General features: G+C 43.4%; 1 protein-coding gene across 1 annotated transcript in view; it reads left to right on the top strand.

The window, feature by feature from the left end:
- Nucleotides 1-26,068, top strand: part of DPP6 (dipeptidyl peptidase like 6) — a 545,484-nt gene that overhangs the window by 246,829 nt on the left and 272,587 nt on the right. Inside the window, exon 2 of the mRNA XM_081800883.1 lies at nt 13,645-13,759. Coding sequence (XP_081657009.1) covers nt 13,645-13,759 — 115 coding nt within the window. The remainder of the gene's footprint in view (nt 1-13,644; nt 13,760-26,068) is intronic.

Here is a 26,068-nt window from a genome sequence, read left to right as displayed (position 1 = left end):
ATATAATACTGGAGCAGACAAAAGTAGTCACTTTTGTGTAGCAAAAGGTAGAGTTGAATCTTTTCCACTCAGGAAACAAGCATTGAGTGTCGAACATGTGAAAACACTAGGGGCTCTGGTCCTAAAATGATGGGTCATAATGAGGTCCTGTCTCCAAAGTGCGTGCTCTCAGTAGCACTCAGGAGGAGACAAGCCACCACATTTCGAGATGAGGAGACGCATCTCAAGAGGGAAGTGCTGGTAAATTCCTATGAGAAATAACAGGGAAGAAAGAGTGTGTCAGTCCAGGGATGAAGATGGATGGGGTGTGGAGGGGCAGGACGTTTGCACCAGGCTGTGAAGGGTAGGTGGGTTTGACCATGTGGGGATGAGAGACAAAGTTGGCCAAGGTTTGTAGGAGGGCAGGAGCAGAGACCTGTTCCCAGGGAAGGATGGTGCTGAGAACAGTGCCCAAGGATGCTTGCTGGGAGCCATGGGACATCAGTGGGAAATGCCCAGACGTGCCCTACAGATGCAGGGCTACAGACAGCACGTGGGAGAGGGAAGTAGCCTGTGTTCCACTCGGGGCTGTCGCAACAAGCCTGGGCCCCCCAGCTCCCCTCTTGCCCTCTTCTGGGGCCTGCCGGAGACAGCCCTGCCCTGCAGAGATAATTCCAGAAACTCTTCAAGGCCTCTAGCTCCAGGGTTCTCGATGGTTCCTGTAGTCAACACATAACATCAGCCTGTTTTTCTAACTTTTTTTTTAAAGATTTATTTATTTATTTTAGAGAGAGAGAAACCATGAGTGGGAGGGGCAGGGGGAGAAGGATAAACTCAAGCCGACTCCACACTGAGCGCAGAGCCTGACGTGGGGCTCGATCCCATGACCCTGAGATCACGAGCTGAGCCAAAACCAAGAGTCAGATGCTTAACCAACTGCGCCACCCAGGCGCACCTAACTTTTTAAATTCGGTTCCTTTCAGTTATTTAGGACCTTCCGTCTCTCCCAGAGTCTGCCCCATGATCCAGGACAGGCTCGAGTTCCCCTTAGCTCTGTGTCCTGACCTCAGTCCCGGGCTAGCAACCAGATCTCGTCCGGTACAGACACTTGGCCTCTCCCCCCCTCCACTTCCCTGGGAAGGGAAAATGGGGTAACAACAGGCAAGTGTCTACATAAAGTGGTTTCTGCTGGCAAAGTAATTCAAAGAATGAATCACTGAAATAATAGTCAAAGTAGTTTATCTTCTCGGGTTAATGTGCAACGATATTTGACAAGGCTACTTTTAAGTAGTTGGGTTCCAGTGACTTCCATGTTCCAAGCTGGCTGGTTTTCTGTAGCGGGGGTCATTGGATGATTCCTTTGAAAGCTGCTTTCACGATGCTGCTCTCGTGCAAGAACGCAACATGTTCACAAACGCTCATGCCTTCACTAAACCACAGCCACTGCTCATCGGTGCGGAGATCACGGCTCTGAGCCACTAGCTTGACATGTCCCCAACATTCTGAGGGGAAAAGGGACTCATGTGGGGCGGTGAGGTCCTCCTTCGTAAGAATACTCTCCTTTCTTAACATCGACCTAGGGGCTCTGAGAAGGAAATATTTATGCTCTTTTCAGTTGGGAAAGAAAGGGCTCTTACTAATGTGCTTCATCCTGTTTGGATGAACAACCTTTTAGCTGCTGCAATGGGTTTTATAATCCATTTGAGTTTTGTTTTATGCATTCATTCATTCATCCATTTATTCATTCACCAATAGGTGCTAGACTATTTAACTCTTATGCATGCTGAGCTTGGTTTTAAACTTTGGTTTGCTAAAGCATGCAAGAAGCAAACTGTAGTGAGTTCTCTGGTAATGATGTTACTGGTCATACACGGTATTTCTGATGAGGGGGGACAGAAGCTGTGCGTGGTGGGACCTGCTTCTTAGAAATGTGCACTGGTACTGTGGATAAATGAAGCCCATCAAGGGGCAGGGTTTTGGCATTGGTGCGATTAAGAGTGCAAGCCAGAATTTTGTGCGGGCATGTCTCCAAACCATCCTATAATATGCCAACCAGTAGAATTTTGCTTTTGAAAACCTGCCATCACAAACCCTTATTAAGAGTCTCATGCTCTACCGACTGAGCTAGCCGGGCGCTGGTACACAAACCCTTATTTTCATGCAATTGTTAAGTGTTGTGGAGAATGTAGATTTGGAGTTTGGATATCAGTCATCCGTGGACAATCCCACTGATAATTTTAATAGGTAGAAGCCATTTGTACCTTTTAACATTCTAATCTTCTGAGCGGGAAGATCAGCTTTCCTTAGGACCTCTTCAATTAACAGTAACCATCCAAAAAACAATTAAGCTTTGCTACCTGCCAGAGGGGAAAAAACCAGGCAGGAAAATAGAGTCTCTTAGGAGTTTCAAGGAAGTCACCGAGCACTTGCAACAATGAACACATTGAGCCTTCGGCTCAGGTTATGATCCCAGGGTCCTGGAATCGAGCCCCGCATCGGGCTCCCTGCTCGGCGGGAAACCTGCTTCTCCCTCTTCCTCTGCCTCTCCCCCCGCTCATGCTGTCTCTCCCTCTCTCTCTCTCTCGTGGTCTCTGTCAAATAAATACAATCTTAAAATAAATAAATAAATAAATAAATAAATAGATCTTGGATTCCAGGGCTATTAAGGGCTTGTGAGGAAGCGTGGTAGGGGGCATTGAGAGAGAGACCCCACTGATCTCTGTAGTGGGGCCTGGCCTCGTGGGGGGCTCCTCCCCACCCACATGAGGCAGGGACCACAGGGAGTGGAACTTTCTGCTTGGGTCTACTCTTAGATTCCTCCAGCCAATTACCATCTTTGTTGTGCGTTTAGCACCTTTATGAAAAAATAAGAGCCACCAATAAGGAAGATTAAGTAAATGAGCCAGTAAAACAGAAATAGGGACATGCGTCCAACGGGCTGACGTGATGAATATCGATGGCCATGTGTCAGTTGCTAAATGTTATTTAAAACTTGTTCTTGCCATCTTAAAGTCCTGTGTTGTCCTCCTGAATATGGAAATACAATGATTAGAAAGCTGTTTTACCACCCTGAGATATATGCACCATTGATTTTGTAATTTGTTGCTACCTTCTACTTATAGTAAATGGTCCATGATACATAAAAGAAATTTATGTCAGAGCTTTTCACGGTGAATAAATATTAGAAAGAAAATACATTTAGACAATAGACTGGAGCAGTGGAATGGGAGATCCTGTGCTCGGGTTTGTGTAGTTCATTTTCTCCCGATAATTTTAATAGTTGCCATGTGAATATTTTACTTTTTAGGGTGTTTGATTCCACCTCGTTCCGATAATTGATACATTTTAAGGCACAGCGGGCCAAGGAACTGATCCTGGTCTTTCTCAGTGCACTATCCCCGATGTCAATAAACAGATGAAAACATTAATGCTTGCCTCCTTCTAGAGGTTATTCAAGGTGGCTTACGGCATCCTTCAGTGACGTCCCATTGCATCGTGGACTAAGCACGAAAGATATGGCACTGTCCATAAAGGCAGGTTTCGGGGGGTGCCTCCCCTCCAACCGCATCGTGACACCGCGCCCGGTCTCACGCAGCCTCCCTGTGCGCCCCTTACATGCCACGCCCCCCACCCCAGCTATTCACCTGGCTAGCCCCTGCGCACAGCCTCCGACTCTCAAAGTAAATCCCACTTCCTCTGAGAGCCCTGGCACCCCTCCCACCGCGATACCTCCTGGAGCACCCTGACTTGTGTCCACAGCGCTCACCTCGCGGTGGCATTTCAGTGGCCTGCCGTCTCTCTCTCCGACTGGAGTGTCCCTCTCCTTCGCTGCTCCTGGCCAGCATGTATGCTGCATGGTTGCTGTTCACGGCCATGGTCAACTTTTGCCACTGCGACAGTACAGGACGAAAACTGGATGACGTGTAAACCTAGATCCTGAAACAGCCCCGCGAGCTCTCTCGGCGTGGAGAAAGAGCGTATCACCAGACCTCCAAAGCTCCTGCACGTTTCCCCTCCTTTCCCGTCGCCACTCCCCCTCCTCTGAGCTCTGCAGCACCCTGGATTTTCTGGAAATTCCTTTCTTGCTTGTCTTCTTAGACTTAAGCGTGGACCCCGTCCTTAGAGTGTCGTCTTGCCCATTGTTCGGTTTTATATAAATGAAATCATTGATCATATATTCTTTATGTCTGACCCATGTCACTTAAAATTATATCTGGGACATTCATTCGTGCTGTGCATGTGTGAGATTGATATTTTTATTGACGTGTAACATTCTGCTATGTGGCGTATAACACCGAGGTAGGCAAAATAATGACCTCCCCAAAAAGGTCTGCATCCCGATCTCCAGAACCTGTGAATATGTTAGGTCACATGTCAAAGGGGGATTCAAGTTGCAGATGGAATTAAGATTGCTAATCAGTTGTATTTCTGTGGCTAATAATTTCCCTGATGCTATATATCCTTCCGTTAGACTGAACTGTATGGAAATGAGTGTTAGTATTAGGCCATTTTTTGATTCTAAAAATAGCTGTCATATACGGATCTACTGAATAAATCCCATTCTAGACCGTCTGTAGTTTAAAAATATGAGCTCTTTCTTTCTGAGTGATTTGATACCTAAAATAGTGAATACCTCAAGAAGACCCCATCCTCTTCAAGACTCTCATAAATGTTACGTTGTACCAGCTGTCTGGTTGGCATTTGCTTTAGCTTGAATTAGCCCCCTCCTGTTACAGAGGGGCTACCCCCCAACGCTGATATAATGGCAGGTATAGACTCTTCAGGGTCTCCTAAGGTAACTACTGTAATTCACTCAGAGTTTTGGAAAGAGAGCTATACATACTGGTGGAAAAACGGATCTTTTCAAATAAAATGACAGGTCAAATTAGCAAATTCATTATTGTGAAATCATAAGCCAAATGAGTAGTTACAGTCTTCATCTGGGATTTGAGTGTAGGTTTGGTCAGAATATGCCACAAAAACTGGGGCGTGTGACTTCAGTGGTGAGCACCCAGTGTCTCCTTCGAGATGGAACGCTGGTGGGGGTCTGGGCTCCTGGGCTGGGTGTCTTCACGGCTGTGCGCTCAGCTGCTTTGTTCTGAAGTTTCAGAGACGCACTCAAACTAGCTTAAGTAAAACGGGAGATTAAAATATCTCATAAAGAAACAGGAATGTCTTATTAAATCTAAGGGAAAAATTCCCTCAGGCCTTGGGAGGAAAATTAAATCAAGAAATGGAAAACCAGGAGGAAGCCTTCTTTCTTTGCCTCTTGTCTCTGCATCTCCGTCTCTCCAGTTCCTTCTCCTCGTTCTGTAAAGCTGCTCTATTTCCTCCTGAACCCACACACCACGCGGAAATAGCCCCTGCCTCTCTCCATTCTCCTATTTCATGGCCGTCAGCTCCAGGAAACCGCAGACTCTGATCCCACACCGGGAAGCCTGGAGCAGGCTTCTGACCCAGGCGGGGCCGTCCCTGGGGCTGCGGAGGGGAGGGCAGGGCTCTGGCACCCGTGGGTGGGGGAGGATGGTGGTGGAGACCCCTTCCACTCTGGTGTTTTTCAAAGAGCTTCTGTGCCGAGCTGGAGGATCGTACCAGGGTGGCAAGAAGCCCTTTTGAAAAGCTGAGCTCAAATCATTTTTGTTGCAGCCATGAAATTGCTGGCAGTTCTTGCCTTTGAGGCTTGTTTGTTAGTTACTTAATATTTATTGGGTGCCTGCAGGGATTTTTGACATGGGGAAGCTGAGCTTGCCAAAATGCTGCCCAGTATAGAAAAATGGGTCTCAAAATTGTCTGTGGGGTTCAGTGAGTATCTGCAAAGACAGCTGTTACTGGAAGAAGATTGTAAGACCTTGTTCTCACTCGCAGCAACGTGGAAGATGCAAATGCTCGATTTTAAATTCCGCGACTCAGTTCCGTAGCCATATTCTCACTGAAAGGGATTTCTCTTGAGCCTGATGTGTTGTGAAACTTCTTCTATGATCAAGTGACAGCACTATTGCTTTTGGTGAGTTATGCAACATGATGCCTTTAAAACATTCTATCAAAATAGATGCAGGAGAGACTGAGGTCTGAAGGTAAGAATCACTTACATTTTGAATTGATTTCATAAAGAATCTATTAGACACAATCAATTAAACTCAAGAGCCTACAATAATTTGAGCTCTGGTGTTGAGTTTGAAGTAAAAAATAATGAAGATATTTTAGAAGACATATAATTACCATCAGTAATTTGCCTGTTAACAGTGTTTTGTTTTGATTTCCCGGAAGGACTGATAGAGTGGGAGCTCGCTCTGCACGCACAGTCCTGCTGATCTGCAGATCCGGGGCTGAAAGCTGCCTTCGTCAAGGCGGTGCATGGGTTTCAAAGTGCTGTGCCCTCAGGCAGTCACCTAAAGTCGTGTTATGTAAAATAGTCAACTTCAGAAGTTTCCAAATTCATGGGAGAAAAGGAGAGTCGATCCCAGATCAGTCTGTAAGGCAAATAGAGAATGGTCAGCGGAGAGCCTGAGTCGTGGGACAGGGAGGAGCATGGTGTGAGGAGCAGGTGTGTCAAGGGAGAGGCGCATCTGAGGGTTGGTCTGACTGTCCTGGGGATCCTTTCCACGAAGATAATGATGACTCTTCATTAACCGCCAGTCCTCAGCAGTAGGGCCTGTCGACCAAATTTAATTTCTAATTATGAAATCAGTACAAGTCTTTGAAGGGTGAGCCTCTTGTCTGTCACCACCAGCGCCACCCCCCAACTCACACCACACTGGTTGGTGGTTGGTCTCTCCAAAATGGCTGCTCAGCCAATCGCAGAGTCATTGACAGGGAGTCGGCATCAATTAGTATCTTGTGACCACAGGCCCCATCCATTTCTTACAGTCACAACTAGCGAAAGCATCACAAGTATTTAGGATACACACAATTAGCGAAAGCATCACAAGTATTTAGGATACACACAATTAGCGAAAGCATCACAAGTATTTAGGATACACACAATTAGTGAAAGCATCACAAGTATTTAGGATACACACAGTTAGCAAAAGCATCACGAGTATTTAGCAGTCTCAGGGGAGAGGAGGATCTCAGGGAGCAGAAGACTCTCCCTGCTCAGAATACACAGCGCTTCACAGGACGGTGGGCTCCGTCCCGCCCCCTGGCACACTGGCTTGTGTCTTCAATTCCAGCTGGAATTATGAGGCCATATTAGCTGCTGTTTCGTGTGTATCCTCTGGAAAATTTTTACACTATCAATGACCTAAATTTGGATCTGGTGATAGTCTAGAGAAGGACTCTTTCAGTTTTGGGAGCTGCAAAGGGTCTTCTTGTCTTAGTGTACTTCTGAAAGCTGCCTGGGTGAAGAAGAGATTGATTGGCTCAAAGATAGACCATTGTGAAGAAAATAATTGAATTCACTTCCTTCCTCCCTGGTGAGTGGGCCATCTGGTCGACCCTTCCGCCTTTAGCAAAGGGAAATAAAGTGCACAGTTACCAGCTGTCCCCACCAAGGCTGGCAGGGCTGGACCTTCGCCGTCCCTGTAGTCCCTGCTCTCCCGCTGCCACCCGATTGCTCCTGCATCTGCAGCTTCCCATGCTGATCTTCCATAGTAGGGGGCTCCTTTAGGAAGAGCCCTTAGTGAGTCCTCTTCTCCTCTCACTTCTTCTGGAAGTGAGACCACTTCCATCTCGTTAGCTGTGCATGGCTATACGTACATTTGTGGAAAACAAACACTCCATGAGGTGTACCCGAAACACTCAGGTGGGTATTTGCTGCGTGGGGAATGTGTGCTTCACTGTGGAATGACATGGTGGTGGCCTGGATCACCCTACTGTGGGGACCCAACAGAGGTGAAGATGCCCGTTTCCCCTCCTGAGAGCTCGGAAGTGGGATTCTCTGTATTTACATTCTTTATAACATATCAGAAATTTGATGTGCTTTTGAGTTCTTCCCATAGTGTCTATCAAATGGTACTGAAGCATTATTTGGTAGCAATAGCAATCAATCGTAAAGCAATATCTTACATTTCTATAGATGTTATAAATTATAGTGTGCTTCCAAACACACTTGCATTTGGTCCTAACACCCAAGCACTGGATTCCTTTTGTCTTCCACCCCTTCTTTGCTTTTTTGTCCCATCCCTGAAGCCTTCAGTTTCTCTGATTTCTAAATAATCACCTCAGACTTTTCTTGAGAATCTCGACTCCTTATCATAAGGCACAAGGTGTGATAAAGTCAGCAAGGGATATCTCGTGGGAGAGAGGAAGCTCAGGCCAAGATAAGGCATGTCGGGTTTGAGCACAGACGGGGAGGGCCTGGTGGACATGCACAGTGACCCCCCGTTAATCCATTCACAGAACACTGTGGGTCTTCAATTATTATTTCAATCTGCATCTCTTCCATTTCAGTTGTACAATTGGCACGTAAAATATCAAGCTCTCATTACAGATTCCTAAGATAACATTTTGAAAACATGAATTTTATATTTAAAACAACCAAACAACCTAGGAAAAGGTTGAGTTTGTTTCTCATTCATTTGTTGTCTTTTTGCCTGAGTTGAGAATAAGTGTGAGCCGCAATTGCGCGAGGACAAGGCAGTTGCCAACTATAGATGTCACTTTGCATGACATCTGTTAGGACCGACTGCTATTTCTGGCATCATCAGTGGAGTTGGGCTGGTATTAATGCTCTGCTTTCCTCATCAATCCACAATGGCTTTTCTGCCAGAGGTGCCAGCAAATAACAGAGTTACTTCTTATAAAGGCATTCATATGTCCATTCTTCTGTTCTGGAGGATTGGACCATAGTCCCGGAGCGCTGTGGTGTCCCTTGTTCTATACAAGACATCAGGAACACCAGCACACCAAGTCGCTTGCAGACGGATGATGACACAGACATTAAATACATAATTTAATAGTGCAATAACGTTACAGAAAAGCATTTACAAAGTGTTACGGTTGTGTCCAGATGGGAAAATAATGAACTCTGCCTGTGAATCCAGGCACGGCTTTCCAGAACGTGGGAGATGTGCCTCTGAGCCACGAGCTTTGTTTCTCACAGTCCTGGAGACTGGAAGCCCACAGCCAAGATGCAGGCTGCAGTGTCCCGTGGGCCCTTCCTCCTTAGGTTGCCGACGGCGCCTTCTTGCTGTGCCTTCTCACGTGGTGTTCCCCCGATGCATGTGTGTAGACAGGAGGCAAGCTCTCTGTTTCTCTTCTTGTGAAGACACTGATCCTGTCCTGAGGGCCCCACCCTCATGACCTCATGTAACCCTCATTACCTCCCAGAGGCCCTCTGTCAAAACTGTGGGTTCGAGCTTCCACATGTGAGTTTGGGAGGGACACAGTTCAGGCCATAGCGGCCTGACGTCCTTCCTCTCAGCTACACTTCTTGTAGTTTCTGTTCAAATGTCACTTTATTAGAAAATCTCTCTGACCTCCTTATATACAAACAGGATGCAACCCCCACCCTTGACTCCCTTGTCCTGCTTTTTTCTTCTCTTAGTGGGTTTATCTGTTTATTGTTTATGCCCCATCCCTGCACTAGAATACAAGAAAGGAAATATGGAAAAACGAAAGCCATTCAGCTTGCTGGGCTGATAGAGTGCAGTCTGTTTTGTTCACTGCTCTACCCAAGGTTCTCAGGGTAGGGTTGGCAGGGAAGGTGCTGGATAGACATGTGTTGGATGGATGGATGGGTGCATAGGTGGATGGATAGATGGATGGACAGATGGGTGGATAGATGAATAGATGGATGGATGGATGGATGGATGGATGGATGGATGGATGGATGGATGAAAGGTTTGATCACCTCGTTACACCAAATTGTTCATTGTAGACACGCTCTTCCATTTTGCTGGATCTCCGAGGTATGCTTGTGGTACTGAACAGAACAGGGAATGTCTTATAGTCTCACTTTCACTATTCTAGGCAAAAATATATAATTCTGCCAAGAAATGCACTACTGAAGCTTAGCGTTTCAGGGCATAATTTATTAACTTGTCTTGTCCTTCATGGGAAGCAGCGTCAGCTCTCCTCAAATTTTCAATAATTCAGCTCCTGCAAGTTAAGATGAGGAAGTCATTTGAATCTGGGAGCCAAATGAGATGTTCAGAGAAGCACATATTTATCTGCATTCTAACTCAAAGAAAGTCTCTATGCTCTGGTTACACCCATGTAGAAATTGAATGTGTATATAGACCATGACTAGAAAGGAAAATGGGGAAAATGAAAAGTTTTATTTTCTTGGATTAGCAAGATTACTCATGATTTGTTTCCTCCCTAACTTGTTTCCTGTTAGTATTGTTAACAATAGTATTTGTGTCAGTTAAAAAAGAAATTACCTGTACTGTGAAATGTGAAATTTGGCAAATGAAAATGGAGTTTAGTAAAGAATGTCTGCTTTCATGTGGGCAAAATTGCCCTTTTTAAATGTGTAAGAATGCTGCCTGGAAGGCAATATGGTGCATCTGTCTTTAAGAAATGATGTTGGGGGGGCGCCTGGGTGGCTCAGTTGGTTGGACGACTGCCTTCGGCTCAGGTCATGGTCCTGGAGTCCCGGGATCGAGTCCCGCATCGGGCTCCCTGCTCGGCGGGGAGTCTGCTTCTCCCTCTGACCCTCCTCCCTCTCATTCTCTCTCTCTCAAATAAATGGATAAAATCTTAAAAAAAAAAAAAAGAAATGTTGTTGGGGCGCCTGGGTGGCTCAGTCAGTTAAGCATCTGACTCTTGGTTTCGGCTCAGGTCCTGGGATTGAGCCCTTCGTTTGGGCTCCCTGCTGAGCATGGAGTCTGCTTAAGATTCTCTCTCTCCCTCTCCCTCTCTTCCTCCCCCTTCCCCCTCCCTCCCTCTCTCTCTCTAAAAAAGAAAGAAGGCAAGCAATGGTGTCATTGACCCAGGATCACTTCCCTTGAGTGCACTATGCTGTCAATGCCTGTTTGGTTATTTAGGGTACATTCTCCATTCAATAATACATACAAACTGGTTTTCTGTGCAAAGTATTTTCTTAGTCCAGTGAACAGGAGGAGGGCAGAGTCTTTGTCCCCTTTCCAGAAGTCCTTGCCTCCCATTTGTTTTCCACCCCTGCATAGCAACTTCACAGCTTTGTATCTCTCTCTTCCATCCTATATGTGTTCATAGAACTTTTACTCTATTGGACATTTTTAAGATCATTTATTTCCACCTTCCTTTCTGGATGATTGGACCTCCAGGACCCCTGTTAGGTGTTCACCATCCTGCACACTTTCTGGTGAAGCATCTCATTCTACTGTGAGGTGATACTCATGGCTGGGAATTTTGAAGTTGTACTGAAACACAGTTCTACCTTCTGGAGCTGTACAGAATAAGTCTCCTCTTCCATGTGATAGTTCAAGTGGATGAAGACTCTTAAGTATTTGGCTTTTGAGGCTGAACTCTTCCTTCAACGTGACATGTTTTGCAAACATCTCCATCTTCTGGTCCTCTTGGTAGACACTCTGACACCATCCAGCCTAGACCTGGACATCCCCCTGTGGATGTGTTGGGGCTGGTAAGAGGCTCAGTGAGTCTCAGAAGGACCTCTGTCACTGCAACATGGGTTCAAGTACACTTCTACAAGTAAATCAGCTACACTACTAGCTCGTCAAGAAATTGACACAAAGAAAAAGTCTTAGGCTTCTTCATGCATATAAACTTTGACCAGTGTATTTAATAGATATGTTTAGTACAGATTTTAGAATTCTAGGTTATTATTAACAACAAGATTCAAAAGATACCAATTGTTTGAGCTGATGAAGACAATAACATTAATTTTATTATTTATCTTGAATAAGATTTGGTCTTAAAGATTAAAATATTCTGGTTTGATTGTTACCCTGGGATTTAATATGAACAGTGTTTGTGAAATGTCCGCTAGGGGGCTGCCTGGGTCCTCAGTCAGTTAAGCCTCTAACTCTTGATTTCAGCTTAGATCATGATCTCAGAGTTGTGAGATCGAGCCCCGTGTCACATAGGGCTCCATACTGGGTGTGGAGCTACTTAAGATTCCCTCTCTCCCTCTCCCTCTGCCCCTCCCCTCCCTCACGCACTCACACTCTCTCTCTCTCAAAGAAAGAAAGAAAGAAAGAAAGATCCACTAGGGTCTGCAAGACATTATGTGTACTACCTTGTTCATATGAATAATACTGCTTCAAGATTTATGCTATTCACAAATTTGGTGAATTTTCAAATTTTCTTCATAAACTTGGGCAAAGTGAAAAGCTGCTGAATCAGCAAAATCTGATTACTTCTTCTTGTTATTGGCCTGTGATTTTCTTGCATAGGAAAATCTACCCATTCAGAAATGAGATCAACTCAGTAGAACTTTTTGTCATTTTTAAGTGCTAAAAAGCCACTTCTTAATAGATAAATTCTGGATAGCAAATAAGATTGGTAGAAATTTTTAAACAACAATAAAATCCTTTCTTGCTAAGAGCATAGTGGCTCTCAGAATTTCTCTTAATTTGATAATCTAGATAGCCAATATTGAATATTTGCATGTCAATTATTAATCATTTGCCATCCTCTATTTAATGTCACCTTTATTTCGATTTGCAGAAATTTGCTACATTCTAATGAACTTTGAGTTTGGGATGAAGCTGTATTTGGGTATTGCATTATCTACTTTTTGAGGCCACCTCTATTCTACTTCATCTTGAGTTGGAGTTAATATGAGTTGTAATTATGGGCACTATAAGAGAGAATGTTTTGTGTTCTGTTTATGGGCAGAAGGAGCAGTAGACCGTTTGCAGTGTGACCATATGTCTTTATTTGCCTTGGGGAGTGCCAGTTGCTCTTGTATTACTGATGATAATTTTTATCAATATAAACTATTATGTTTATTAATTATTAATTATAAATATTAACCAGTTTGTCTCTCTAAGGATCCCAGCTTGGAATGTAAATTATATGAGCACCCTGATTTGAAAGGAATTGAAAGTTGGTTTCAGCAGCCAATATGCCTGATTAATTTCCTAGATTTATCCAACCTTTAGCACACTTTAGCAATGTCTCCAGATTCTTCCTCCCATCCCTAACCCCTGCGACCGTGCAAACACAGCTCCTGGGAGGGACGAAAATCTAGACTAGGTATAAGTGAATCACCCAATGAAGAGACCTGGGCAATCTTGAAGTCTTGTATGAAGTTCTACAGAAGGGAGAAAGGGCTCAAGATCATGAGCAGTGGGTCCAGGTTAATTATACTCGGCATGCAGGATGTGCTAAATAAATGTTTGAATCTGGTACCCTGAAATAGAAGTTAATGGTGTGGATGTGAATGAGAAGGAAGATGAGAGAGGACTGGGAGCCGGCAGTATTAATCATACTTGGATTTGACTCAGTGGGGTTAGGAGGTTGGCTGTCACAAAGGGAAACGCCACAGTTGCCCTGTGCTGTGGAACCCAGTGTCCCGAGTGAAGAGACAATCAGTTCTCAGCAAAGCTGTAAACATAATATACTATCACATTTGTTCTTGAGATCAGGTTTTGCAGGGACGAGAGCAGGAGGCCGAAGGGCGGAAAAAAGAGCTACTCGTAGTTCAAGGATGAGAACATGCCTCATTCACTCTTCCGTGTCTTGATTTTTGATTCAGATGAATGTATTTATTTGGTTTTTATTTTATTTCCTTACTTCACTCACTAGGTTTCTCTTTCCTGTTGTTGTTTTTAGGAGCTGGTGGGGAGCAACCCTCCCCAAAGAAACTGGAAGGGAATAGCGATTGCACTCCTTGTGATCCTGGTCATCTGCTCCTTGATTGTCACCTCGGTCATACTGCTGACTCCAGGTACTTACATTTATTCTTGGAAAAGCAAGTCACTGTGTGGGAGAAAGTGTCTAGCTGTGCTTTGCAGTTTTTTTCTAAGTTACTACCTGTTACATAATTTATTTTTCCCAGGTTCTAATTCTCATTGTGCCATATTGTTAAATGATTAATGTTTCAATGAAAAAAATCCATTTTGTATGCTTTGAATTCATTTATATTATTGTTGACTAGGTAGAAACACTTGGCATATATTAAAATTCATAATTACTTCTTCATGCTTGATGAGCTTTAAGACAGTGGCGTTATAAATATGATACGTCTATGGATCTCATGGAATCTGTAGCTACTGTATCAAAGATGCATTTTAAAAATTAGTTCACACTCAATGTATGTTGTTTTAATAAGAACAGAGGTACTTGATGAAATAAAAGTATAAGAAAGAGTCAGAAATCTCACAGGGAAGAAAAAATACACAAAATCTTTAGCAAAATCCTACAGCAAAAATGTGTATACACCTGCACCTTGAATGTTTCAAAAATAAGTGCTATGGGAGCTTGGAGGAGAGAGAGGTCCTTCGTGAGGAAGTTCAGGAAGAAGGTGAGATGTGAGGCAGGTTGTGGTGGAGTATGAGCTTAAGGAGAGAAGGAAGACTTTTCCTGGAAGACAACCACATGGCAGTTACAGGAGACCACTGTGGCCACATTCTCATTGTCATGTTTGTCTCCTAATTGTTTGGAAAAAAAAAAAACCACAGTTCTGACCCTCAGTAAATAGACTGCACAGGTATTAGACCTTAAGATGGCAAAAGAAGTAGATACATTGAAATGTATTAATTAATTAATTAATTAATTAATTTTACATTTTTACAAAAAGTGCCAGTAAATGATGATGTACTTTTAAATGATTCCAAAACTTCAGTGACAAAAAGAGTAATCTGTACCCTTAAACCAAAACTAGATAAAGGTATCACAAGAAATGAAAACTATAATCAGTATCCCTTATGGGGGCGCCTGGGTGGCTCAGTCGTTAAGCGTCTGCCTTCGGCTCAGGTCATGATCCCAGGGTCCTGGGATCGAGCACCACATCGGGCTCCCTGCTCAGCGGGGAGTCTGCTTTTCCCTCTCTCACTCACTCCCCCTGCTTGTGTTCCCTCTCTCGCTGTGTCTCTCTCTGTCAAATAAATAAATAATATCTTTATTAAAAAAATCCCTTATGAATATAGATGTAAAAATCTCAACAAAATGCAAGCAAACTGAATCCAGCAACGTATAAAAAGGCTTATACACCTTAACCAAATGTGATTTATCCCAGGAAAATAAATTTGATTTAATATATGAAAATCAATGTAATACATACATATTAATAGAATAAAGGGAGGGAAGGAACCCACAGACCTGACATTTGCAAAGTCCAAAATCTTTTCATAACAAAATATTCAACAAGCTAGTAGAAATTTCCTCAACCTGATAAAGAGCATGTATGAAAAACCCACAACTAATATCGTACTTAATGATGAAAGGTTGAAAGCATTTCCCTAAGATCAGGAACAGACAAGGATGCTCAGTCTCCCCATATCTATTTAACATTCTATTAGAGATTCTAGCCAAGGATATGCAAGGGAAGAAAATACAGATAGGAAAAAAGTAAATGATTTCTATTCTCAGATGACATGAACTTGTATATAGAAAATCTTAAGGAATACACACACACACACACACACACACACACACGCAAATGCAGCAAGGCTGGATAATACAAGATCAATATACAGAAATCATTTGTATTCCCATACATTAGCAATGAACAATCTAAAAATTAAATTAAGAAAGTGATTCTTGGGGCGCCTGGGTGGCTCAGTTGGTTAAGCGACTGCCTTCGGCTCAGGTCATGATCCTGGAGTCCCTGGATCGAGTCCCGCATTGGGCTCCCTGCTCGGCAGGGAGTCTGCTTCTCCCTCTGACCCTCCCCCCTCTCATGTACTTGCTCTCTCTCATTCTCTCTCTCTCAAATAAATAAATAAAATCTTTAAAAAAAAAAAAAAAAGAAAGTGATTCTACCTGCAATAGTTTTGAAAATAATAAAGTACTTAGGAATAATTTAACAGAAGATATACAAACTTGTGCACTGAAAAATCATAAAACATAATTGAAAGAAATTAAAGAAGACCTAAGTAAATGAAAAGATACTCTGTGTTTATGGATTGGAAGATCTAATATTGGTAATATAGCAATACTTCCCAAATACATTTATAGACTCAATCCAATCTTTATAAAAATCCCAATTTCCTTTATTGGAGAAATAGGCAAGCTGATTCTAAAATTCATATGAAAATACAAGGGACTCAGAACAACCAAAACGACCTTGAGAAAGAATGGTTAAAGTGCTTATACTTCCTGATTTTAAAACTTACTCTAAAGCTACAGTAATGATGGTATTAGCATAAGTATAGACCTATAGATTAATGGAATAGAACTGAGGGTTCAGAAATAAACTCATACATCTATGGCCAATTGATTTTGACAAAGGTGCCACGATCTTTCGATGGGGAAAGCATAGTCTTTTCAACAAATAGTGCTTGCCCAACTGAATATCCACATGCAAAAGAGCAAAGTTGGAGCCCTACCTCACACTGTATACAAAAATCACCTCAGTGTTGATCAACAACCTAATAAAAGAGCTAAAACTACAAAATTCTTGAAGAAAACTTAGGAGCATATATTTATGACCTTGAATTAGGCAACAGTTTCTTAGATATGACACCAGAAGCATAAGCAACCAAAGAAAAAATAGATAAATTGGACTTCATCGAACTTAAAAATGTTTGTGCATCAGCAGACACTATCAAGAAAGTGAAAAGACAACCCATAGAATGTGAGAAAATATTTGCAAGATATACGTTCTGTAGAGGTCAAGTGTCCAGATTGTATAAAGAATTATTATAACTCAAAACAGAGAAATAATGTAATTAAAAACAACCAAAGGATTTAAAAAACATTTATCCAAAGAAATATAAATGGCCAATAAGCATTAAAAAAAGATGTTCAACATCATTAGTCATTAAGGAAATGCCAATCATACTCACAGTATACCACTTCATACCCACTAGGATGGCTATGAAAAGGAAAAAAAAAAAAGGAAAATAACAGGTATTGGTAAGGATGTGGAAAAATGGGGAACTTCAAACATTACTAGTAGGAATGTAAAATTGTGTAGACTCTGTGGAAAACTGTTCAGTAGTTCCTCAAAAAGTAAACACAGAGTTAGCATATGACCGAGTCATTCCACTCCCAGGTATATACCCCCCAAAATTGAAAACATATGTTCATACAGAAGCTTCCATATGGATGTCCATAGGACCATTATTGATAAGAGCCAAAAAGATAGAAGACATTATGCTAAGTGAAGGAAGTTAGACCCAAAAGGCCACATAGTGTATTATCCCAGAATGGGCAAATCCACAGAGATAGAGGTACATCAGTGGTTGCTCGGGGCTAGATGTGGGGACAGTGACAAGTGACTGCTAATAGGTATGAGATTTATTTCCTTTTTTAAAAAATGATGTATTTTTAGAGAAGCTTTAGATTCACAGAAAAATTGAGAGGAAGTCACAGAGATTTCCCATATACCGTCTGTCCCCACACAACGTATAACCTCCCTGGTTATCAACATCCCCACGGAGTGGTACATTTGATACAACTGATAAGCCTACATGGATGCATCAAAATAAGATTTCTTTTGGGAGTGATGAAGATATTTGGAATTTGATAGTGGTGATGGATTCACAACTCTGTTAATACATCAAGAACTACTGAATTGTACATATTAAAAAGTGAAACTTCATAGTAAATCAATTTCATCTCACTTGAGCTGTTAGTTTACATGATAGTGGAAACATTATAAAAAAACATGGGGTAATCTGGCCATACTTATATACTAAAGTACCATAAAAACTTGCCTAATGTTGAAGAGGTTTCAGTAGCAATTATGAAAAAGAGACTGTTGCTCTCTCTCCCCGAGTATGCTTTATGAGCATACCTGAGTTGCCTGGGGCACCTGGACTCAGGATTCAGTACGGTGCATCTGACTGATCACGGAAAAAATGGATTCAGCCATTGAAATCTGAGTAGGGGGAGGGTTAGTAAAGACAAATACTTGTTCTATTTTGTGATTCGCTGACGATGATTCACCTTAGCTGGCGATGTCAGCAACCACGTACTTTTAATTAACATGGAGGAAATCAGGTCTTCCTCAGGATTCACGGAGTACGTGTCCCTACCATTGCTTTTCTTTGAACAGAACTGTGCTTTATACGAGAAAGTGATTATTGAACAGTTGATTCTGTGGTTGTCCAGCACTGGAGAGGGGGCTTAGAAAGAACAGTGTTTTAAGTACTTCGCAGTTGCTGCTGCCCTCCCAAGGCACACATGAGTGTCCATGTCACTCCAAGTCCTAGGGTGCCTGCAGTCGTCACTTCAGTGTGAAATAAAAGGGCACCCCCCCCCCCCGCAGCTCCTTTCTCCCCAGTGGTCCAGCAGCAAGGCTGGGTGGTAAATGTTCTCGCGGAATAAATGTTGAACCAGTCCGGAAGCCTTCCCTCCTTGTGCCCATGCAACACCCACAGAGAGCTGTCCCTCGGTCTTCTCCACTGCGTAGGGAAGCGTGTCCCAGTCTCTCAAATGCAGCCGCTAACCCTGCGAGTCATTTACATTCAGCTCTCATGCGCAGTGTGCCTCCTGCAATAGAGAATATCGTCATTGTAACCATTACCTCTTCGAATGCTGGCGGCCAGTTGTCAGGGGCAACAACAATGGGCAGGAGGCATCTGCTGATGGTGGGGCTGGGGTGCCTCCCTGAATTCCAGGAGAGGCTTTGAAGAGCAGAATTTCTTTTATTCTTCTGTCAAAATAAAAATGTGGCTGAGCCTTGCCTAACCCTTGGGCTCTGTTGGGCTTCCGTGGCTAGTATTTTGTTTTGCAAGTTGTGCTGCTCAGGGAGTCTGTGTCCTAGGTTAGGACGATCAGCCATGCCTGTTCAGTAGCAAAGGGACTGCCGTCCCTCCCACCGCGGGCTTTCTGCATCCGCCGTCCTGGGGTGCAGCACTGGCTTTTGTTTGGCAATCAAAATTCGGTCAGGCAGAAGAGAATGTCAAATCGCTCAACCTGCCCCTGGCTCCAGAGCTTTCTCAAATTTATGAACCTGCAGAGCATCCTCACCTCAACCAATAGGACGTACTCATTGGTCAAACATAAATGCTCCCCTCTTGGGGGCTGAGAGCATTGAGCTCGTGTTGGGTGCAATGTGAGAAAAGGAGACACAAATGCTCTTCCTGAGAGCTTAGCGTTGGTTGAAAAAGACGGAAGGAACAAGCATGAGGAGAATTTCGCAGACGTGTGATCAGGAAGCAAAAACAGAAGAGGAGTCTTAGGCAGGGCTTGGGTAAGCCCTGTTGAGTGCTGCCTGTCACTGAGTCACTGACCTAAAGACCGTGAGCACCACTAAGGGCCACAGTGGCTTCCACTGGGTGAGAGACGAAGAGCAGCCTTAAGGAGAGGAGAGTCCTAGTGACGACAACACCCTGCAAGTTTCTTTGCTGGCCTGCGTGCCTTCGCACCCAGTCTTGCCTCCATTTTGATAGACTTACTTAGAAATTGTAGTAAGTATTTTTCTTAAAATCTAAATTCAGTTAATTAACATATAATGTATTATTGGATTCAGAGGTAGAGTTCAGTGATTCTTCAGTCTTATGTAACACCCAGTGCTCATTCCATCATGTGCCCTCCTTAATGCCCATCACCCAGTTACCCCATCCCCTGTCTCCCTCCCTCCAGCAACCCTTAGTTTGTTTCTGTGATTAGAGTCTCTTAGGGTTTGTCTCCCTCTCTGGTTTTGTCTTGTTTTATTTTTTTCTCTCTTCCCCTATGATCCTCTGTTTTGTTTCTTAAATTCCACATATGAGTGAGATCATGTGGTATTTGTCTTTCTCTGACTGACATATTTCACTTAGCATAATACCCTCCAATTCCATCCACATCATTCACGTGAGTCCCCTTTCCAGCTTGGTAGGAAGAATCACATGGAGGCCCTGTTGGTACCCAAGATCTTTAAGGGGCTCATGGTAATCATTCTGAACGACAAGTACCTTGTTCTGTAGTGCTGTCTAATTACCACCAGTTATGCACAATTTATGTTTTAAAGATCAAATTAAAAGTGTTTAAGGCAATCTTATTTCCAAAGGGACTAGCCAAATGAGAATGTGTCCTTTTCAATTTTGTCATTCATTTCCCCCTTGCTAGTCTATGCTCTTTTCTAAATTTCTCTTTGGTGTAATAGACTCAAAGTTACCTTTTTTATTTTCAGATATTAAATATGTGCCTATGCCAGGTCAGACACAGCCTATGGCCTTTTGGGCAGCTACAGTTCTTGTATTCTGATGGAAAGGACTCTGACATTCTCCAGTGCCACCATTAATGTCGTAGGAGCTGAAAAATCCAGCAGAATCCCATTTGCATTAAAACAGCCCTGACAGTTGACCTTATGGATTTTCACAGTAGGGAAGATGGACAACAATTTCTGATGGAAAACACTAGAACACTTAGAGGTGGTGTGTAACCAAAAAGCCTTGGACATTTGAAAATCACAGTGATAGCAGACTTTGGGCTAAGGCCACGCAGAGGTTATCAGAATATAAGACTCGTGAATCTTTTGGGTGGGAGCAGAGCATAGAGATTATTTTTATGGAGTTGAAATTTCATCACTGGTTTAGGTCCAATGTCTGTAACTGCTTTGCTAACTCTCAGCTTACCTTTTTTTAATTTTCAATTGGACCCGATAGGCTTTACTGAGAGGGAGTGAAATCTAGCAAATTGGCCATCACGGCTCATAAATTGGATTCTCCTATAGGAGAGAGTAAGTACGAGCAAGTCAGATACTTAATCAAGTGTTCTGAATAGACACCAGAGTCAAAATAAGATGAAATGGGTTTGTGTGGAAAAAAGCTATATTAAAATTACATTTGAGAGAATCCCTCCACTTCAGAGGTGTGACTGCTAGTTAACAAAGGAAGTTCTGTAATAAAATTTCCATGGATTTTTTTTTTAAGTAGACTATTTTTTTTTAGGGCAGTTTTGGATTCACAGCAAAACTGAGAGGCAGGCACAGAGTTTCCCAGACACCCCCTGCCCCCAGGCACGCACAGCCTCCCCCGTTATCAATCCGCACCAGAGTGGCACATTTTTTACAATGGATGAACCTTCACTGACCCATCATTATCACTCAAAATTCATAGTTTACATTAAGGTGCACTCTTGGTGGGATGCTTGGATGTCGCTGTCAGTTAAGAGTCTGACTCTTGGTTTTGGTTCAAGTCTTGATTTCACGGTCATGGAATTAATCCCCGTGTCAGGCTCCATGCTCAGTGTGGAGTCTGCTTAAGTTTCTCTTTCCCTCTCCCTTGGCCTCTCCCACCCTGCACTCTCACTCTCTCTGGAATAAACAAATCTTTTTTTAAAAAAGGTGCACTCTTGGTGTTGTGCATGCCATGGGCCTGGACAAATATGTGATGGCACCATCCGCCATTACAGTATCCTACAGAAGAGCTTCACTGCCCTAAGAACCCTCTGTGGTCTGTCTGTTCATCCCTCCCTCCCCCATAACCCCTGGCAGAGAAGTTTTTACTGTCTCCGCAGTCGTGCCTTTTCCAGAATGTCATACAGTTGGAACCATACAGTATGGAGCCTTCTTTCACTTACAGGCTTTTAAGGTTCTGCCTTTTCATGGCTTGACAGCTCATTTCTTTTTAGTGCTGAATGGTATTCCATTGTCTGGATGGACCACACTTTGTTTATCCATTCACCCACTGGAGGACATTTTGCTTGCTTCCAAGAGTTGGCAATTATGAACAAAGCTGCTGTAAACATTCACGTGCAGGTTTCTCTGTAGTCATAATTTTCAACTTCTTTGGGTAAATACTAAAGAGTGTGATTACTGAAATACATGCTACAAGTGTATTTTGTTTTGTAAGAGACTGCCCAGCTGTCTTCCAACCTGGCTGCCCCATTCTGCATCCCCACCAGGAATGAACGAGAGTTCCGGTGGCTCCACAACCTTGCCAGCATTCTGTGTCGGCAGTATTCTGGGGTTTGGCCATTCTCATAGGTGTGGAGTGGTATCTCATTGTTTGAAGCTCATCTTTTAAAAATTCTGGAACAACTGATTTTTAAACATTTATTTAAAATACACATATAATGTTATATTGTTTAATGAATTTTTAAACTGAACAGGCTCCTATAACCAGTACCCAGATCAAAACACAGAATTCAACCAGCATCCCAGAAGCCCCCTCCCATGCTTTCTCATCACTAATTCCCCCAACGGTCCCCTAATTTCTAACATCATAGATAGTTTTGCATGCTTTTATACTTCTTGCATTTATAGTATTACTATAATCATGTAGTATGTATTCTTTTACAACTGCTTCTTTTGTTCAATATAATGTTTGTGAGATTTATTATAGTATTTTAAGTTGTATTGAGGCCCAATTTTTAATCTCTGTATAGTCTATGCATAATCTCTCTGACAGTTGGAAAGTAGCTTAACAGTAATTTAAAAACTCGTGTGTATATCATAACAAGTAACATACACCTTACTGCTTATCATGGTTTCTTGTAGAAATAGGTGATTTGGCCATGTCTTCCAGGCATTTTCTCTGTTCTCCTTCCTATATTAAACTCATCCCGATCTCATCAGAGCTCATCCGCTGTATATGACTATGACCAAGTGTCCTATCACAGGACACGTAAGTTACTTGATCGGTCTCTGGTATTGTTCACTTGCACTTGGGCATCTCTAGTTGTGTTTCTAGATTCCTTTGTTCCCAGCTGGCCAATTGGGTGAATAGTGTCTACTCCAGTCATGAAGTAGATACTTGCTTTTGCTGCCGTTGCTGGTACTCTTGTCATTATTGTTTCTGATTAAGTTAATTTGTTAATGCCAAGTGAAACTAAGTGCTTTATGTAAAGGGATAGTGCAGATAATATTTATGATGACAGTCCAGAATATGGGCGAGACTGGGGAGGACAGGAAGCATCGGTGGAAGGTTTTATGGAAGATGAGGAATTTGAAAGACAGATGCAGGACAGATGAAGGCAGTCCAAGAGGGAAGGTCCCCCACAAGCCACCATAAGCCTGAAGCACTGGCTGGACGGAAGGTGCCTGGCCGGGAAGCCATGGAGGGACGTAATGAGTGTCAGGAGTTAAGGATGGAGGGATGGGGTGGTGACAGACTGGGAGAGTGTGGAATGCTGGGCGCTGGGTTTGAGATGGTCCTCTAAGGGTTCCTGTCATTTGTTTTTTTGTTTTTTTTTTAAAGATTTTATTTATTTATTTGACAGAGAGAGAGATAGTGAGAGCAGGAACACAAGCAGGGGGAGTGGGAGAGCGAGAAGCAGGCTTCCTGCCGAGCAGGGAGCCCGATGTGGGACTCGATCCCAGGACCCTGGGATCATGACCTGAGCCAAAGGCAGACGCTTAACCATCTAAGCCACCCAGGCGCCCCGGGTTCCTGTCATTTGTAACAATTTATAAGTTGTAACCATTTTTAGAATCTGATAAAACTGTAAGTCATCCTGTCATTGGAGAAGGGCACACATGTCCTTGTAAACATTTGGATTTACTTCAGGAAGCTCACGTACCTGGTCAGCCTGTCCATCGGCCATGTTCGGGATCAGCTTGAGCATTTATCCAAAGCCCAGATGTTACAATATCAGAGTACCTTTGTCCCGAACAGAATACCTCACTACAATAATTCAAACCACAAGTGTTACATTGTTTCACAAAATGAGAAGTCCAGGGGCACCAGGGTGGCTCAACTGGTTAAGTGGCCCACTCTTGATTTTGGCTCAGGTCATGATCTCAGGGTTGTGAGAGCCCTTGTCGGGCTTCGTGCTCAGTGGGGAGTCTGCTTGAGGAGTCTCTCTCTCCCTTTGCTCCTCCCCCCACTCTTTCTCTCTCTCAAATAAAAAAAATCTTAAAAGAAAAAAAAAAAGGTTCTCTCTTTCCTTCTCCCTCTGCCCCTCCCTAAACTTTAAAAAAAAAAGAGAGAGAGAAAGAAAGAAAAGAAGTCCGGACCTGGTCAGGCCCAGGATGGTTCAGGGGCTCCGAGATCTGCCCAGTTCCCGTGGGCGTGCAGGGGCCCCGAGATCTGCGCCACTCCCATCGGCATGCTGGCAAAGTGGTTGCGCTGGCTCCACACGTCCCATCTCCCACCCTCACAGGAAAGACGGGAAAACCATAGAACTTGCCTCCTGTAGTTCTGTCGTTTCCTGTAGCCAGCCGGGAGACAGCTTACTTACCACAACTATATTGTATGGCCTCCCTTAGCTGGAAGGGGGGTTGAGAAAGTCAGTATTTCTAAGGATCAGCCTCTGTGGACATGGAAGGGTACAGTGGCTCTCAGGGAGGCAGCTTCCTATCTGCCACAACAAGACTCCTTGACTTATGAAATATTTTATGAATGCAGTCTTCATCCCTTGAACTTGAACAGTGAGTTTGCACCATTCCTTAAATTGAAGCATATCTGAAAAGAGGGAGTTCTGACAGATTCTCATAAAAGAAAGAATTTACACTGCTGCTAACCTTATAGTTAGTTGCAAACTTCTGAAGTCCTGAGAAGTGGGTCCCTAGGAGAATCTTAACAATCTCTATTTTGACTTTTCATCATTAGTTCTAGGGTTGTGAGGTGCATCTTGCTTATTTATTGAATTCTTACACTGAAGAGCCATTTATTTGAAGGACGGCAGTGGATTATTATTCATGCTTGCATTAAGAATCTAAGCTAAGGGAAATGTGCCTACATATTTATCCATAAAGGGGCACTTTCCAAAGCATTGCTACATTTTGCATCCTATTTTAAAGGCATAGTTGTATATAAACCATGAAAAGGATAAATCTTATCCTGGCACTCTGGCTTTCTTTAGTCTGTTGCCTGGTTTGGATGAAAGCCTCTTGGTAAAGTTCAAGGGAATTTGGGGAGCCTTGAGGACCATCTGTTACAAGGAGCAGCCAGTCTAGTAGTTGCTATTTTAGGGAAGACTCTTGCCAGTCAGGAACCAAAGGCAGCAATTGAGTTTTAAGGCAAGTTACCAGGTCTGGGTCAGGAACACAGAAACAGATGATACAGTAAGATCAGAGAAGTGGAGAGAAGTCGCCCACAATGAACTAGGCAGGTCAAAGCACCAAGGAGGATTCAGTTGCAGGCTGCAACGGTCCACCTTCCCTATGAGGCAGAAGTCTTACCTTGAACCCTGCGGGAACAACCAGTTATTCCTTCAGCAAAAACAGCACATATATGCACTTCCTCAGATGGCTGTTGACTATTCCTCAAATTCCAGATTATTTCTAAATTAACTCTGTGCTTTTATGTGAGGTCTGAACATGAGCAGAACTGGGTTAAGAGATAATTTACAGAACCTCGGATTTATCAGTCTTTTCTCCCTTGCTTTATCCTTATCCAGGTTCTTTTTTGTCTTTTTTTTTTTTAATTCAGTAAATGTATGATTATTGTGTTTTCAGAGGATGCCTTCTAAAGTAGTGAGTTAGGGGCGCCTGGGTGGCTCAGTCGTTAAGCGTCTGCCTTCGGCTCAGGTCATGATCCCAGGGTCCTGGGATCGAGTCCCACATCAGGCTCCCTGCTCAGCGGGAAGCCTGTTCTTCCTCTCCCACTCCCCCTGCTTGTGTTCCCTCTCTTGCTGTCTCTCTCTCTCAAAAAATAAATAAAATCTTTAAAAATAAATAAATAAAGTAGTGGGTTAGTGGGAAATGGAGAAAAGGTCTTGAGGGATCTGCTGGGTGAGAGGATGACTCCCCAAAGGTTCCATGTTCTAATCCCTGGAACCTGAGAATGTCACTTTATATGGCAAAAAGTGGTTGTTGCAGAGGTGGTTACGTTAAGCACCTGACATGGGGGGTTTTCCTGCTTTATCCATGGATCCTAAATGCAACCACGTGTATCTTTATAAGAAGGAGGCAGAGAGAGATCTGACAGAGACAGAGGGGAGAAGGCAACATGGCCAGGGAGACAGAGGTCGTAGTGATGCAGCCATGAGGCAGGGTGCACCCACAGCCACAGCAGGGACGAAGAAGAGAGGCTCCCCTACAGCTCTTACAGGCGCTGTGGAGGGTAAGGGCTAGAAAGGGGTGCGCTGGACACGCCGCCCTCCCCCCACCCACCTGCTCACAGGAGAGGGCATGCCGACCTCCCCACCTCTCTGGAGGACTCCTCTCGGCTTCAGAATTTGGTTCTTTATCATCTCTGCTGCCAGAGAAGGAACTGCA

Source organism: Leptonychotes weddellii, chromosome 12 (assembly GCF_054177405.1).
Source record: "Leptonychotes weddellii isolate Sample4059 chromosome 12, ASM5417740v2, whole genome shotgun sequence".
Classification (NCBI taxonomy): domain Eukaryota; kingdom Metazoa; phylum Chordata; class Mammalia; order Carnivora; family Phocidae; genus Leptonychotes; species Leptonychotes weddellii.
This window is presented reverse-complemented; position numbering and strand designations above follow the sequence as displayed.